The sequence below is a fragment of the Gekko japonicus genome, unplaced genomic scaffold (genome assembly GCF_001447785.1).
Source record: "Gekko japonicus isolate JY-2015 unplaced genomic scaffold, Gekko_japonicus_V1.1 scaffold805, whole genome shotgun sequence".
Classification (NCBI taxonomy): domain Eukaryota; kingdom Metazoa; phylum Chordata; class Lepidosauria; order Squamata; family Gekkonidae; genus Gekko; species Gekko japonicus.
This window is the reverse complement of record NW_015173146.1, coordinates 41,814-58,234: the sequence shown is the minus strand read 5'-3', so window position 1 is coordinate 58,234 and position 16,421 is coordinate 41,814. Positions and strand designations below refer to the sequence as shown.

Below are 16,421 nucleotides of genomic sequence, written 5' to 3'. Positions count from 1 at the left end.
CGTCTCTTTCCCGTTCTTGCCCGTTCAATGCAAAAGGGGATCACTAGGAGTAATGCAGTGGGAGAGCTTCTAGCGGACCCAACACTTGTTTATTTTATTTTATTTATTATCAGATTTGTACCCCACCCTCCCAGCCAGAGCTGGCTCAGGGTGGCTTCCAGAAAGAATAAAACACACAACAGACAGTTTAAATAATCCTAGGCCAAGCTCAGACTGGAAGTTTGAAGCGGGAGGGTGTCATGGCAAAAAAAGACCTAGAACAAACTGTTCTGGCATTTCCCAGTCAAACGGCACCAACTGATGTGGGAGCATACCGGGGAGGAGGCGCAAAGGAGTGTTCACACTGTTGGCTTGCCCCTAGTGGAGGCACGGCTGTAAGGCGCGGCTTTCTTTTTGGTAATCTGGAGATAATCGCTTATGCGCATAAGCGCATAAGAAAAGCATGGCTTTTGGCATTCACACTTTGTTTATGCTGGATGGTTGCAGGATAATCGCGCTTTCCAGGGTTTGATACCACTTTCACCAGGTATCTTTTAAACTCGGGAGCGAAGCGTTACAAGACGGGTGGAGTAGGGCTGGTGAACGCCGGACAGATGTGCCTGTGTGAACGGCCCCTTTAATCCTGTTGTGGAACATTTCTGAAACATGCCTATATCGGGGCAAACTGCCAGTCTGAACTTGGCCCGAAAACCATATAAAACATTCTAAAGTTAAAAGGTGCTAATATTGGTGATACTGATAAAGACATTTTAAAGATTGTAAAAGAATAAGTAATCTCCCAATAAGTCTGGAACATGTGCAAATGGGCTTGGATACTAAAAGCACTGTAAATGGCTCCACGTGCCAAGAACCAGCATGTCACATATCTCAAAAAGGATATTATAGCATTGGAAGAAGTGCAGAAAAGGGCAACTAGAATGATAAAAGGGTTGGAACAATTTCCCTATGAAGACAGGTTAAAGCGCTTGGGGCTCTTTAGCTTGGAGAAATGACGGCTGAGGGGGGACATGATCCTAGAGCAGGTGGAGAAAGAAGTCCTTTTCTCCCTTTCTCACAGTACAAGAACTCATGGGCACTCAATTAAATAGCTGAGCAGCCGGATTAGAATGGACAAAAGGAATTCTTCACCCAAAGAGTGATTAACACATGGAATTCACTGCCACAGGAGGAGGTGGCGGCTACAAGCATGGACGGCTTCAAAAGGGAATTAGATAAGCATATGGAGCAGAGGTCCATCGGTGGCTATGAGCCACAAGGTATAGATAGGGACTCTCGGTCTGGGGCAAGTGATGCTCTATATTCTTGGTGCTTGTGGGGGGGCAAGAGTGGGAGGGCTTCTAGTGCCCTGACCCCACTGCTGGACCTCCTGATGGCACCTGGTATTTTTGGCCACTGTGTGACAGAACGTTGGATTGGATGGGCCATTGGCCTGATCCAGCATTGGCTTCCCTTATGTTCTTATGGAGATGGCATTCACAACCCCCCCCCAAAAAAAAAGACTTTGATGCTCAGTCTGTGGTCCCCAAAGACACTTTGGAAATCTGTTTTTCCTTTCATCGTGAGGAAGAAGATGAAAGCGCTGTTTAATCCACCCCCCTGAGAAGATATGGGGGGAGGCATTCAGTCTGGACAAGCGCCAACAGCTGTTGTGTGCTCTGCAGCTTTGGCAAAACTGATTTTCCTGGAAGCAGAGTTGTCAGCTTGGGAGTAACTCCTCCATTGTGTTATGGGCAGAGTCACCAACTTCTCGGCCGATCCCCGTAGCTGAGCCACGAACAGCCATATATGCTCTGCACCCTTGACCCGGAGGGAAAACTCCCATCCCTTGAACAGAGGCTTCCGAAATGGGCAGCTGAAGCTTTTCATGACATGGAGGTCAATCACATCGCCTGGTCCATGGCCTCCCATCGAGCCTCTGTTAAAGCGACAGGGCATTTCTTCCTCAGGGCCAGCCAGCAAGTCTACCAGTAAAAAGCCTCACCTGCTAATTCCAACGTGGCATAGTGGTTAAGAGTGTTGGACTATGATCTGGAAACCCAGGTTCGAATCCCTGCTCTGCCATGGAAGCTTGCTGGGTGACCTTGGGCCAGTCACACTCTCTCTGCCTGACCTACCTCACAGGGCTGTTGTGAGAATAAAATGGAGGGGAGGAGAACAGTGTAGGCTGCTTTGGGTCCCCGTTGGGGGGGAAAGGCAGGGAATAAATGAATTAAATGAGTATAAATAAATAAACAATTCCAGCATTTCAAAAGCAGACCAACTGGTTGGTTTCTCCTGGCCAGTTGGCAACCCCTAATAAGCCGGATCGATCACCAGAGATCAAGTGAGCATTTGTAAGGTGCAAGCTGGTGATACGGCATATCCATCCATGGATTGCCAACATAGCAAGTAGTTTGGCCCATTCACAGGACTTTCAGGTCACAGATGTTGTTCCAGAATGGGTGACCGGTTGGTGGACTCTCCAAATGTTAGGTAGGTAGGTAGGTAGGTAGGTAGGAAGGAAGGAAGGAAGGAAGGAAGGAAGGAAGGAAGGAAGGAGGGAGGGAGGTAAGCTGCTTTGGGTCACAGTTCAGGACAAAAGTGGGTGGGAAGAAAGGAAGGAAGGAAGGAAGGAAGGAAGGAAGGAAGGAAGGAAGGAAGGAAGGAACCTTGCTCCGAGTATTTGCAGCCTCTTGAAGAAGTACAGGCAAAGCTAGTTACAGTGGTTAATCTGGAGACAGCTGCTGGCCAGGAATCACACTTGTCTCTCAAAGAACTATCAAGCAGGTTCTGAAGTACACTATGGGGTTCACACCAGCCCCCAGTTCCCCAGCCCTTCATAAGGACATAAAAGAAGCCAAATGTTGGATAAGGCCAATGGCCCATCCAGTCCAACACTCTGAGTCACACAGTGGCCAAAAATACCAAGTGCCATCAGGAGGTCCAGCAGTGGGGCCAGGACACTGGAAGCCCTCCCACTCTTGCCCCCCCTACTACCAAGAATACAGTGCATCCCTTGCCCCAGACTGAGAGTTCCTATCTATCCCATGTGGCTAATAGCCACTGATGGACCTCTGCCCCATATGCTTATTTAGTTCCCTCTTGAAGCTGTCTATGCTTGTAGATGCCGCCACTTCCTGCGGCAGTGAATTCCATGTCTTAATCACTCTTTGGGTGAAGAAGGACTTCCTTTTATCCGTTCTAACCCGACTGCTCAGCAATTTCATGGAGTGCCCACGAGTTCTTGTCTTGTGAGTAAGGGAGAAAAGTACTTCTTTCTCCACCTGCTCTATTCCATGCATAATCTAGTAAACCTTGATCAGCCCTTCTTGCAACTGACTGCATGCATTCCACCTGGTGCTTGGAAGGGGCTTGGAAAGACTCACCCATCAACTAATCTGCTATGAAAAATGACACCTCATGCAACCTTGTGGAGTTCATCATCTTTTTGATGCCCTAGAACTTGACACTTTTGCCATGATTGGTTGGTGCCAGTTCTCTTCCCTCTGCTTGGAGGAGGAATTGGTGGAGGATCCCGCGGGAGAGGCCGGCTTTGCTGTCCAACAGCCTGAGGCAACCAGGATAAACAAAACCCCCCCCCCACCTTTGTTGGTCTTAAAGGTGCCCCTGGACTCAAACTTTGTTCATGCGATGTGTATGTGTGTATGGGGTGTTCCCTAAAACACAGAGAAACAGGAAATGGGTTAGGAACGAGCGAGAGGGCTGTAATTGTTATACTTCCACATGCTCTCCTGTTCCCTTAGCAGGGAGCAGAGGGCAAGTTCGGTTTCCTGTTGGCACAGCCCTTCCAGACAAGATTACAGTCAAAAGTTAAAAATAAGATGCATTGGGGAGGAAAGGAAAAGAGGAAAACAATAAGGCAAACCCAGCACGAATACTTATAGACACTGATAGGGGATCAGTACTGTTTTCCTTTGTGTGTCTGTGGCCCCGGTCACACGGGCTAGAAAATGCAGGGGGGAAGCGTGGCTGTTTGCCCCGGAGCAAACTAACGTGCGGCTGCCAGATCACACAACCCGCCAACGTCCCGTGGTTTGGGGGGAGGTGCCGATCACACAACAATCCTACGGCGTGGCAAAGAAGCGGCGTGGCACGATCACAGCAGCAATGGCTAGGTGCTGCTGCCATGGCAAACGGGGTTGTTTTTGAAAAAAACGAAGTATGCGTATGCGCGGTTGGGTGCTTGTGCGCATCCCGTGGAGACTTGGGGGAAAAAAACTTTTTGCAACGGGATATGGGCGGGCGCCGGATGCCATGAACTACCACCGGAAATGCGATCAGCGGCCCGCCCTTGTCCCGCGGTTTCTGGAAACTAGTACCTCGGAGGTACTAGTTTTTTGCGCCGCATCTTCGGCGGGAAGCCTCAGGTGAGCCACGGGAGCTCTACGCTTCCCAGATGTTGCGGTGTGATCACACCTGGAAAATCCACCTATCTTCCGTCTCTGTAGCGTGGCTAATGCTCCGTGTGACCGCAGCCTGTGTGTGTTTGTGTTTGCATGTGTGTTTGCTGAATTTAAATCCCAACAGTGTCTGTTCCTGCCCAATTACATTACGTTTTCCAGCTCATGTCTGCATAGAAGGGACTTCTAACAAGACCTTAATATATCTGGTTGAGGTTTGCCAGCTTCTGGATGGGAAATCCCTTCCTGCAGTGATCAGTTCCCAACAACTTCATTGCAAAGAAGTGAAGTTTATTGAGACACTGAAGTATGCAGATTATCTTTACACATCTGGTGTCAGAACTGGCAATAAACACGCGAAGCAAGCAGATATACACAATTCAAGGGGGGCCCCTGATGGCCAGGAGCCAATCAAAGAATAGGGTTTAAATATATATATATATATATTTATTCATTTTTAAATCATCATTAACAACAATGAACATCAAAAGCATTAAACAAGCAACCACAAGAGATAAGGGTCAAGTTGCATCAAAAGCCTGTTATGTAACAGTCAAAACTATTTAAACATTTTTGAACGTTTATCAACCAATAAGAAAGGGTAAGAAGTGCTGGTAATTATGCTACCTCTGTCAGTAAGGCAAGGGTGAGTACTGGATTAGGTCTGGATCTTAGATGTAGAAGATTTTTATATGTATCTCAGTGTGTACAGCAGAGAGCTAGAGGAAAAGCCGAGAAGAGCAAGTAGTGTTAGTGGGAAGAAGTTCAGCTTCTGTCATGTACTGCAGCCATGGAAACCATGTGCCTACAAACCTAGAGTAGGTCATGGTGGTGCCCATTATGTTGGTCACACACAATGGATTTTGCGCAGTGTAAAAAATATCCGTTTCACAGGATTGCTTTATCTGAGTGTGTAGCTATTAGGATTCTTTTCAATTTCCATCCCATGTTGACGCTCTGATATCGGAACCCAAGATTGTGAAGAGAGTTTTCTACAGAATTATTATAGTAAACAATTTTGTATATCATCTTTATTGCCTGTTTGTTATTTTCGTCATGGATGTTTTGTTTGGATTTCCACCTCCTCCCGTGATCTCTCCCTTTTGGCTCCCACCTGGAGGTTGGCAACCCTACAGGCAACCCTAAGAGAGTTGAGCTGTGCATAATGCAGGGATTGCAATGGTTATGTTTATAACTGGAGAACTGGGTTTGATTCCCTGCTCTGCCTTCACATGCAGCCGGCTAGGTGACCTTGGGTCAGTCACAAGTTCTCTCAGAGCTCTTCTCTCAGGAGCAGTCCTTGAAAGAGCTCTCTCAGCCCGACCGACCTCACAAGGTGTCTGTGGTGAGGAGGGGAAGGGAAAGGAGACTGTAAGCCACTCTGAGACTCCAAGTGAAGGGCAGGGTATAAATCCAACGCTGCTGCTTCTTTCTTCTAAAGAGGAGTCGTCGCGTGCACTGGCAATGCAGATGGGTTATGAAACTCCACCTACAGGCTTCTGGCCTGGAAGCAGGACAGTGAAATATTAGCCCAGAGAGGGGTTGAAACCAGCTGGGCAAATCAGAAGAGCGTGATCCCAGGGAAAGCCTTTGGTTGGACAACCAGACCGAGAGAGCTGAGTAAAACCCATGATAAGGCCCAACCTCGGGAAGCCCCTGGGAAGCATTCTGCAGACATCTGCCATGGAGTCAGCCTTCAGCGACAAACAGTACTACGCTCAGCATTTTGACCCGAAAGGCTATTTGGAAACGTATTATGCCTTCAGCTCCGACAAAGAGGCAGAAAAGGCCTTAACAGTTTTTACTCTGAAAAATCTGCACAAAGCCTTCGTTCTGGGTAAGCAGAGATATTTATTTATTTATTTATTTATTTATTTATTTATTTATTTATTTATTGTCAAATTTATACCCCGCCCTCCCAGCCAGCAGGCTCAGGGTGGCTTCTAACAACAAATACAACAATACAAAATAAAAGTATGAATAATACAGAATTAAAACATTTAAAATAGTACATTACAAAATTACTAAGTACTGGCGGCGGTTAAAAATCAAACGAATGAGATGCTTTCAAATGAAAGTGCTTTGATGTTATTCCACGTAAAGCGTTTAGATGTTATTCTGCTCGTTCTTAAGGCAGCTGCTCGATGTCAACATTACAGGCCGTGCTGCCAGCTGCCGGGTGTGTTCTGCAGCTCTTGCCAAATGGTGTTCCTTGGGACTACCCCTGCCAGTTGGTAGATAGTCTGCCTCCCTTGCCAGTAGCTCGGCTGCCCTGCTCGCTGGAGGGCAGGCAGTGGACCCAATGAGCCAGGCAGCGGACTCTGCGGCAGAAGCACCAGGGCAAAGAGGCTGGCTGCCCTCACTGGCGTTCACAGGCTGCAGTCACCACCAAATGCTCCCCACATCAAATAGCCTGGGGTCATGCAGGAGTGCTTGGTGGCAGCAGCGATTTGCAGGTCAGCTCCGTTTGTTCTTGCTTCCTTGAGTGAAAGGAGCTCCGTTGCTTCCTTGAGTGAAGGGAGCTACCCCGCAGGATGCAACTGCAGCCACACTCCCGTGAGTCTCCCAGTTCTCCTAACACTGGCGACGAGGAAGAGAAGAAGAAGAGATTGGATTTATACCCCGCCCTTCACTACCCAAAGGTGTCTCAGAGCAGCTTACAAACTCCTTTCCCTTCCCCTTCCCACAACAGACACCCTGTGAGGTAGGTGGAGCTGAGAGAGCTCTTGACAGAAATTGCTCTTTTTCAAGGACAGCTCTTATCAGAAATATGACTTGCCCAAGGTCATCCAGCCAGGTGTAAGTGGAGGAGTGGGGAATCAAACCCGTTTCTCCCAGATTAGAGTCTGCACACTTAACCACTACACCAAACTGGCTCAGAGTCCTGAGCAGGGACTGCAGCTTGAGGACAACTGTGGCGGGGGTCCTTCACTCTTTATGTGCCAGCCAGTAAAGAAGAAACAGACCCAGCCACAGCTGTCCATAGGCTGTAGCTGCCACCACACAGTCCCCAGGTCAGGAGTCCTGGGAGTCCTGTGGGAGCATTTGGCAGTGGCCCTGTTTAGCAGCAGATACTCTCAGAGTCCTTGGTGGCTGTGGGTGTTAACCAGTTTGTTTTTGGCACCCCCAGGAAGCAAGGGAAAGGGACAGCATTGCCGAGCAGAGATTCAGGATATTCCTTCACATCAGGCATAGAACCAATGTGCCAAATAGTATCAGTGTATCTACCACATTTTTATCAAGCCCTGCCTCAAAGGAGCTCACGGTAGCCTACAGTGGGTAATTTTTATGCTAGGGAGAGACAGCTGTTAATTTTCCCATTGTTGTCCAAATTTAAACCTTGGATGTCCAGTTGAAATGCGCGGGATTGAGGATTTTAATTTTTTTGTTGGAAGACCGGAAAGAGAGGATATCTTTAGCTGTGGCAAAATTTTGCTTCCTGGCCCTTAAAAAGAGGAAGCTTGTACCTTAGATAGCGAGTTGATGACAAATTAGCGTTGTTTTTGTTTTGTTTTAATGAGACATTGTAGTCGTTTTAAAGTTCTTTTATATATCCATTTGAATTTTATGTATTTATGGTGCATCTTATATTATTATTCCTCTTGGTAATGTTCTATATTGGCTGGTCGCTTGACCATACTAATAAACTTGACTTGACTTGGCCTACAGTGGGGGTGTCAAATATGAAGGCCCAGGGGCCAGAACCAGTCCGTTCAGAGCTCTTATGCGGCCCACGAGCAACTGGTGCAAGGGAGGGAACAGAAGACTGATTGGGAAGGGGAGTGGGTGGAGCCACTCCATTTGTGGCTTCAGCATGGTGGAACAACCTCATCTGCAGCAGTCAAGCAGTGTGGGAGCATCTGCCCAGTGCTCCACCACTGGCTTTCCAGTCCACCCATATGGGTTTCCCTTTGCAGCCCCCTCCCAGCCTATGGGGCCTTGCGGTGAGGATACCACAACTTGGAGCTTACCAGCTGCTGTCCTTTATACAGTTTCTATATCCAGTACCTGGCATTACGTTTCAGGGCCCACATGGCCCAGCCCGACAAAGTGACATTTAAGTCAGATTTGGCCCTTGTAATGAATGAGCTCTGGAAAAAGTGCAGAAAAGGGCAACTCGAATGATAAAAGGGTTGGAACACTTTCCCTATGAGGAAAGGTTAAAGCGGCTCTTTAGCTTGGAGAAACGACGACTGAGGGGTGACATGATTGAGGTTTATAAGATTATGCATGGGAAAGAATAGGTAGAGAAAGAGGTACTTTTCTCCCTTTCTCACAATACAAGAACTCGTGGGCACTCAATGGAATTGCTGAGCGGTCGGGTTAGAACGGATAAAAGGAAGTCCTTCTTCACCCAAAGAGTGATTAACACATGGAATTCAGGGCCAAAGGAAGTGGCGGCGGCTACAAGCATGGACGGATTCAAAAGGGAATTAGATAAGCATATGGAGCAGAGGTCCATCAGTGGCTATTAGCCACAAGGTATAGATAGGGGCTCTGGGGTAAGTGATGCTCTGTCTTCTTGGTGCTTTGGGGGGGGTCAACAGTGGGAGGGCTTCTAATGTCCTGGCCCCACTGGTGGACCTCCTGATGGCACTGGTATTTCTGGCCACTGTGTGATACAGAGTGTTGGACTGGATGGGCCTTTGGCCTGATCCAACACTGGCGTCCACTTATGTTCTTATGAGTTCGACACCTCAGGCCTACAGGATTCTTCCTTCACTATTTTATCCTCATCTGTCCGAGGTTGGAAAGGTGACTGTCCAAGGGCACCCAACAAACTACACACTGGAGAAGAGCTCCCCCCAGTCCTACTTCAAGACTTAAATGCCATACATTGAGGAAGCGGGGCTGTGGCGCAGCAACGCGGTCAGCACCAGGAATCACTCCTGAGTACCACCGGCTCTTCGTTGTTTTAGAGGAGTTCTTGGGGGATCCCAAACTCCACCAGACCTCCTGAAGGGAGATATGGTGCAAGGGACTTGATTCGGGGCCCCCGCTTGGGGCAACAAGCAGGTTGATGCCCTGGATCGTCCCAGAAGCAAGCAACGAAGCAGAGCTGGGATGGCAGCCATAACTGCACCATCTGTGAACGCCCCAGAATTAAGAGACTTATATTGAGCCTCATCAGTAACATCGATGAAGAAATCCACTTTAAGTACCTATAAAAGCAACATCGAAGAAACTGACAACCTGACAACCTCTTGGTAAAGCGCCTTTAAAGTTTTTAAAAAACTCGGAAAGGAAGGGTGAAACGCCCCCCCCCCTTTCTTCACGGATTATAAAGTTGTTATTGGAAAAAGAAAGAAATAGAGATTTCTACAGTTAAATTCCTTACTTTTGTGGCTATTTTTAGTGACGTCATGCTTTATTGCTGAGTACGGAGGAGTCTAGAGCTGCAAAGAACATTAATTGTGTGAAAGGAGTCTTGTTTGTTAACACATCTGTGAGAGGCACTATCTGGTAAACATAGGCCCTGTCCACACGAGGGGCTTTGGGCTGGGAGTGGGCCGGATCGGGGCCGGAGCAAATGGGCGCGATCCCACTGCAACATCTGGGCAGCGTTGCGCACCCGTCCCCGATCTGGCCCTTCCCCCGAAGAGACGCATCAAAAATGAACCACCTACCGAGGTGGTTCATTCACGACGGCCGCATTAAGGCTGGTCGTGGGATCGCCGGCCCGTCTTTCTGCCGGCGCATCCCCGGCTCCTGCCTGAACTGCGCATGCTCAGACATGCACAGTTCGGCAGTCTCCCGTTCCCCTCCGTCGCTTCCCCCGGCATCTGATCGTGCCAGGGAGGGAATGCACCGCGGCTCAGGGGATCAATGTGATCCCGCCGCGGCATGTTTCTTTTGGTGTGGCTTTCAAAAGCTGCACTTCAGCCCGTCCCTTTCCCCCCCGTGTGGCAGGGGCCACAGTCTGCCTGAAAGACTCTATGGGCAAATAATCTGCAGAGTTTTTGAGTGTTGTTGGGCTGAACTGGGATTTTTGCTATTGCATTAAAATGGGTGACCAGGACATACAGAAAAAAATACCCAATGAGACATGGATAGACAGTTCTATGGAAAGCAGCCTGCTGCAGTTGTCAGACTTTAATTCTTGATGCAGTTAACCAGGGTGTCAACGAGGTGGTTAAGCCAATATTTCTCAAATAAGGTGTTACACCAAACCAGATTACAAGCAACAAAAAGGAATCCCAGCACCAAACAGCGCAAGAATCTGAACAACACAGCATTCAAGTGGATCTAACATACAGAGAAAAGGAACTTAAATACCAAAATGGGCAAAATATAGAACAACACTGCAATCAAGCTGATTTAACTTACAGAGAGGAGCCCCTGCAACAAACTGAACAAAATGCAGAACAGCACTACATTCAACTTGATTTAACCTACACTGAGAATAACAGATCTACAAAAAGTCTGCAAAACTCTGGAATCCTCAAAGTGATAAAGGGAAAAATATTCCAGAGAGAAGATGGAACAGAGTCTATGGAATCCTTAACTACCCTAAACTCTGACTATAGATGGCAAGCACTCAAAAAAAATCATCTTTACTTATAAGGGGAAAAGGCACAGAACCAAGACTTTATTGAAAACAAGAAATTACAAAAAGAAGAAAAGACTTAAGGTCTATAAATGAGATGGATCTAGGGAACCATTGTTTCAAATGTAATTGATTAAAGTGGGCCAGGGAACCTCTCTGTACATGTAACTGTTTAACATTGGTTATAATTGATTCCCCCCCCCCCATATATCCACAAAATTACAGCACCCAAGGGTTAAAATATATAAGCTAAGATGATATTAAGAATATAAGGTTGTTATTAAGAATGCAGTTTGATACAAGTGTCAGGCTAGAGAATTTACTTTTATTGATGTCAAAATAGTGTAATTAAAATGAGAAAAGTTTGTGATTATGAATCTGGAGAAAGGTATAAATGTAGTTAATAGATAATTTTAGTTTACAGAAGATTATTGTAGAATGTTTAAACAAAAGAGAATTTGTCATATTAATTGAGATGCAAAAATTATAGACCGTTGTGATTATGTAATCTTAAAATATATTCATAGCTAGACTTATAGAATAGGATTGTTAAAAATCGTGATTGCAAAATATAGATTTGCAAAAATATTAGATGGCCATATGGTGGGAAAATTGGCATTTAGATATATATGTATGAGGTGATTTAAGAGATACGACGGTATTACTACTCTCGTGTTTGTTTAGAATAATAAAAACTATTTTAAAATTACTTAAATGCCATACCACACTGGTTCTCAGAATGCCCAAATTAAAACTGAAGAATCCCAAATGGCTACACAAACTATGCAACATGGATGACTCAGGCCCGTAGCTACATTGGGGCATTTTGGGGCCTGGCCTCCCGACTTCCTAACAAGGACCCCCAATTCCCATCTAGCCCAGGCCCACTGCCGCTGCCCCTTCCCCAAGCATGGCTTGTGAAGCTTTTCTAGCAGTTGGGGGTAGGTGTCCAACATCGCACCGTCTTGTGAAAGGAAGCCTTTTGTCCCCGCTGCTCTTCCTGCGAGGCTGGGAGGAGGAGCCCTCTAGCCCCAAGGCGACGCTGAATGTTACTTTCCCCTTTCCACAGAACCTGAACCACCGCTGCCCCTACCCTAAGCGCAGCTTGCTTCCCTGCCACTGCCACCCCTTATCGAGTGTCGCCGCTGCAGGAAGCAGCACAAGGCAGCCAAGCAGGTGGGCCAGCAGGCAAGGTGGGGGTGGTGGGCTTTGACAGTGCAGGAACATCTTGCGGGTCCACGGTAGTTGCGCTGTGTGATCTGGGCCAGGGCGTCTCTTCCTTCTCCTCTTCTGGCTCCTCCTGTGTTTGGGTGCCCAGCTGGAGAGCCAGTGAAGGCCAGCTCCATGGCGTCGGCTTCCAGGGCACGCATGTTGGCGTTCCTTGCCCTGTTGCCGCTGGAGCCCCTCACCCTGCCATGGGAGACCTCCATGGATGAGCGGCTGCCTGCTCCAACTGCTCCTGCCTGCTCCAACTGGCAGGCATGAGTTTTTTTAAAAATTATTAATTTTTTGTGTGATGTCAGTGCCCCCTGACTTATTTGAAGCCCCCCCCTCAAATTACATAACCCTGGCTATGGGTCTGGGATGACTCAAAGTGGGGGTGCAAGAGGCCAGGAGCAGGGGTTAGATGCCAGGCTCACCACTACTAGGGCCAGGGGCTTCTCAGTGGCGGCTCCACACTGGTGGAATGAGCTCCCGGAGGAGATAAGGGCCCTGCGGGACCTTATGCAGTTCCACAGGGCCTGCAAGACGGAGCTCTTCCACCAGGCCTTCGACTAGGAGCCGCCCCCACTACTACCAACGAGCCGGCCCATAGTGCTAACATCTGGCTGCTACCACTGTGCTCAGGAAGATCATTGAGTGGCATCTGTCTGGTTGTATGGTATTCCAGCATGCCATTATTAGCAGTAGCACTTTATGAGAGTCTTGTTTTCTGGCTATTGCATTTTAAATTGTTTTTATGTGAACGAATGGTCATTTATAGACCAATTTTGTAAGCCGCCCTGAGCCTGCTTGTGGGGAGGGCACGATATAAATTAAATAAATGCAGAGGTCATTTCGGGGGGGAACGCGGGGGAACGCAGTTCCCCCGGGTGAGGTGCAGGGGGGTGGGGCACATGATGAAGCTCCGCCCCCTGCTTCCGGCTGCCCCGCTTCCAGCCCTCATTCAGCCAGGAGGAGGCAGGAGAAGAGGGAGGGTAAGTTGCTTCCTCCCCGCCTCTCCCCACCCCTGCCTGCCTGGGGCCAGGGAGGGCCTTGGCGGGGCTTCCTCGCACTCCCGCTAGCCTTGCAGGTCCACCGCCGGGCCCCTGATGTCAGGGTGTGTGGCATATGCTAATGAGTTATGCTAATGAGTTCCCCTAGCTCTTTTTCTATGAAATGACCCCTGAATAAATGAATAAATATATAAATCGAGTCAGAAGGGAAAGTGGAGGCTTATTCCTTTCTGTCTACATCAGTTCCCAAACAGAGATCCAGTGGCTCAGCGGCAGATAGGTTGCTTTTATGCAGAAGGTTCTGAGTTCAATCCCTGAATTGCTAGCTAAAATGACCAAGCGGTACATAATTTTATTACTTAATTATTTAGGCATTTGATGCTTTCTTCCCCCAGAATGTCCCAATACAGTTTACAGAAAATTCCAAAATACAATTGCAACAACCAATTAAAATAAATAACTAACAAAACACCAATATATCCTGGGGTGTACTGGTCTGTCAAACTGCCTGATGCAGGCTACAGGCCACAAGTCTCAGGCTAAGAGCCAAGGACCAAGAGACCTTTGGCTCTTGGCCTTTGCACCAATGTAGTTTTGACTTTTTGCTGGTTCTCATTGCAAAATCCCAGTCCCAAATGGTTTAACACTGAACAGCCACTCAGTTTGAGACCATCTCCCCCCCCACACACACACGCTGAGACTACTTGCAAAAATGAAGAGATTTAATTCTGCTCTGAGAATTTGAAGCCACTTGAAATGCAGACCGTTTGGTACATGGGTTAATTCAGAGAGAAATGCCAGCTAAGGGTCAAACTTGATTGGAAACCATATCAGCTGACCTGGAAGCTCTTTCTTGGGCTATCAGAGAAGTGTGGATCAGTTCCGGCCACCCAAGAAGTACAGCTGAGTAAAAATAATCTCCGTAGGGCAGCTTGCGTGACCAAATGTGTGATGCGTTGCAGGTGGCCTTAAAGGAGACACCCTGATTGACATCGGAAGTGGACCCACCATCTACCAGTTCCTCTCGGCCTGCGAGTCCTTCCGAGAGATCATCGCCACCGATTTTACCGACCAGAACCGGGAGGAGATGCAGCGGTGGCTGAGGAAGGAGCCAGGAGCTTTCGACTGGAGCACGATAGCGAAATTTGTCTGCGAGCTGGAAGGGGACAGGTATGGAGGGTGAACTGGCGTCTGGCACCAGTTGAACACCGAATTCCTGTGTGCCCCACCTCATTTGATCATGCTCAGGTCATGATTATCTCCCTTTCTTCATTACTGCCAGGCATCTAACACCCATGGGTGCCTCTCCCAGTGCAAACCAAATAAACCACACAGTGTGACCCCTTGATAGCTACAGTATAAGTTTATGGCAACCTATGTTTGCAGGGGAAATGTGAAAAGTTTACAAATGCTAAAAAAGAGAAACAAAATCCAGAGATTTAATCGCCATTCATTGTGCATACAGAGACATAGAGAAAAAATAGTTCAGATAACAGTTTGAGTCACCAGCAATGAACCCAAAATGGCACCCAAAAACCAATGCCACAAAAAAGATGTATTTATTTGTAATGCTTCTGTCCTGCTTTCCCTGCAAAAAGTAGCACCTCAAGGAGTAACAAAACTTTTGCAAGGGTCGGAGCTTTCGTGAGTCACTTCTTCAGATATCTGAAGGTATCTGAAGAAGTGAGCAGTGAGCAATCTCTTCTTAGTCTTCTTCTTCTTCTTCTTCTTCTTCTTCTTCTTCTTCTTCTTCTTCTTCTTCTTCTTCTCTGCCTGAGCTGATCACCCTACATAGCTGAAGAAGATCAAAGAGCTGTCTGTAAAATGAGGAACTAAACCTGCTATTATGTTTGATTGTTAACGCTGTGTTGCATTAATTGATGCTGTGATTTTATGTGCACTGTTGGAATTTTTATTCTGTTATGTAAGCCGCCCTGAGCCGGCCTTGGCCAGGAGGGTGGGATAAAAATCAGATAAATAAATACATAAATAAACAAACACATAATGAAGACATTAATGATGATGATGATGATAGGAAGAAAGAAATGAGGGGAAATTGGCTCTGACGGGCCACCGCTGGTGAAGAGGAGGTCAGCCAAATCCAGCTGGACCCCCTTGCTTACAGAAGGTGGTTAGGGTTGCCAACCTCCAGGCGGCACCTGGAGAACCCCCACTATTGGAAGTGGTCTCCATATGACCAAGATCAGTTGCCCTGAAGAAAAATGGCTGCTTTGGAGTATAGACTCCATGGCATTGTGCCTGGCTGAGTTTCCTACCCTCCTCAAACTCCAACCCCAAAATCTCCAGGTATTTCCATACCCAGAACTGGCTGCCCTGACTGTGTGATAGATGTGCAGGGGTAAACCAGCCCTTTAACAACAGTGGTGGTTTGTGGTGCAGGCCTTGTCGTCCCATTGCTCTTGCATTCTTCCCCAGGGAAAGGTGGGCCCAGAAGGAGGAGAAGGTGCGCAGCAGCATCAAGCGGGTCCTGAAGTGTGACGTGACCCAGCCCAACCCTGTGGCTCCGCTCTCTCTCCCTCCGGCCGACTGCCTCCTCTCCACCTACTGCTTGGAACTGGCTAGCAAAGACCTGCCGGCCTTCCGCTCGGCCTTGAAGAACATCGGCTCCCTCTTGAAGCCCGGGGGACACCTGGTCTTAGCCACTGCGCTGGAACTCACCTTCTTCCTGATAGGCCAGTGCCGGTTCGGTTGCCTCTACCTGGAGCAAAAGGCTTTAGAGGAGGCCGTGAAAGAGGCTGGCTTTGACATCGTGTGGGTGGAGACCACCAAGATCAGCTTTCCGTTGCCTTTGATCGACGCTACCGGGGCAGGTTTTGTGGTTGCCCGGAAATGCTGAAGTGAAACGAGCAGGGGGTCGGGGTGTGGGGAGAGGCAGGAGTGGAAATTATGGCTGCGATCATATGTACAATGAGACCCGACATAGGTGTGAATGCTGGGCGGATTTAAATGGCGCGATCAGACAACAACATCTGGGAAGCCCCCTGCAGCCATCGGCAGGGCTCTTTTTGGTAGAAAAAGCCTAGCAGGAACTCATTAGCATAATAGGCCACACCCAACAGCAGAAACTCATTAGCATATTAGGTCACACCCCCGACAACACAGCTCATGACCATATCAGGCCACACCCCCATGTTACCAGAAGTCTGGTCATCCAGCCACACCCACCTTTTGCCTCTTATTCTGTTCACCTTGTTTGTTGTCAAAATACAGGGCTTTTTTTTGTAGCAAGAACCCCTT

The 16,421-nt window shown here is 47.9% G+C and overlaps 1 protein-coding gene across 1 annotated transcript; it reads left to right on the top strand.

Annotated features, from left to right (window-relative positions):
- The first annotated feature begins 6,067 nt into the window (after positions 1–6,067).
- Positions 6,068–16,097, top strand: LOC107119754 (nicotinamide N-methyltransferase-like). The gene is made up of 3 exons (XM_015422335.1): positions 6,068–6,237; positions 14,126–14,333; positions 15,600–16,097. Exons 1-3 carry the CDS (start codon positions 6,084–6,086, stop codon positions 16,018–16,020), a joined length of 783 nt encoding a protein of 260 aa, XP_015277821.1. The 5' UTR covers positions 6,068–6,083; the 3' UTR covers positions 16,021–16,097.
- The last annotated feature ends 324 nt before the right edge of the window (positions 16,098–16,421 follow it).

Bases quoted from the DNA above. Each gene is read 5' to 3' on its own strand.
- LOC107119754 (XM_015422335.1), top strand. From the start codon at position 6,084: ATGGAGTCAGCCTTCAGCGACAAACAGTACTACGCTCAGCATTTTGAC. The intron at 6,238-14,125 runs GTAAGCAGAGAT...GATGCGTTGCAG, and splicing joins GCACAAAGCCTTCGTTCTGG to GTGGCCTTAAAGGAGACACC. The intron at 14,334-15,599 runs GTATGGAGGGTG...ATTCTTCCCCAG, and splicing joins TGCGAGCTGGAAGGGGACAG to GGAAAGGTGGGCCCAGAAGG.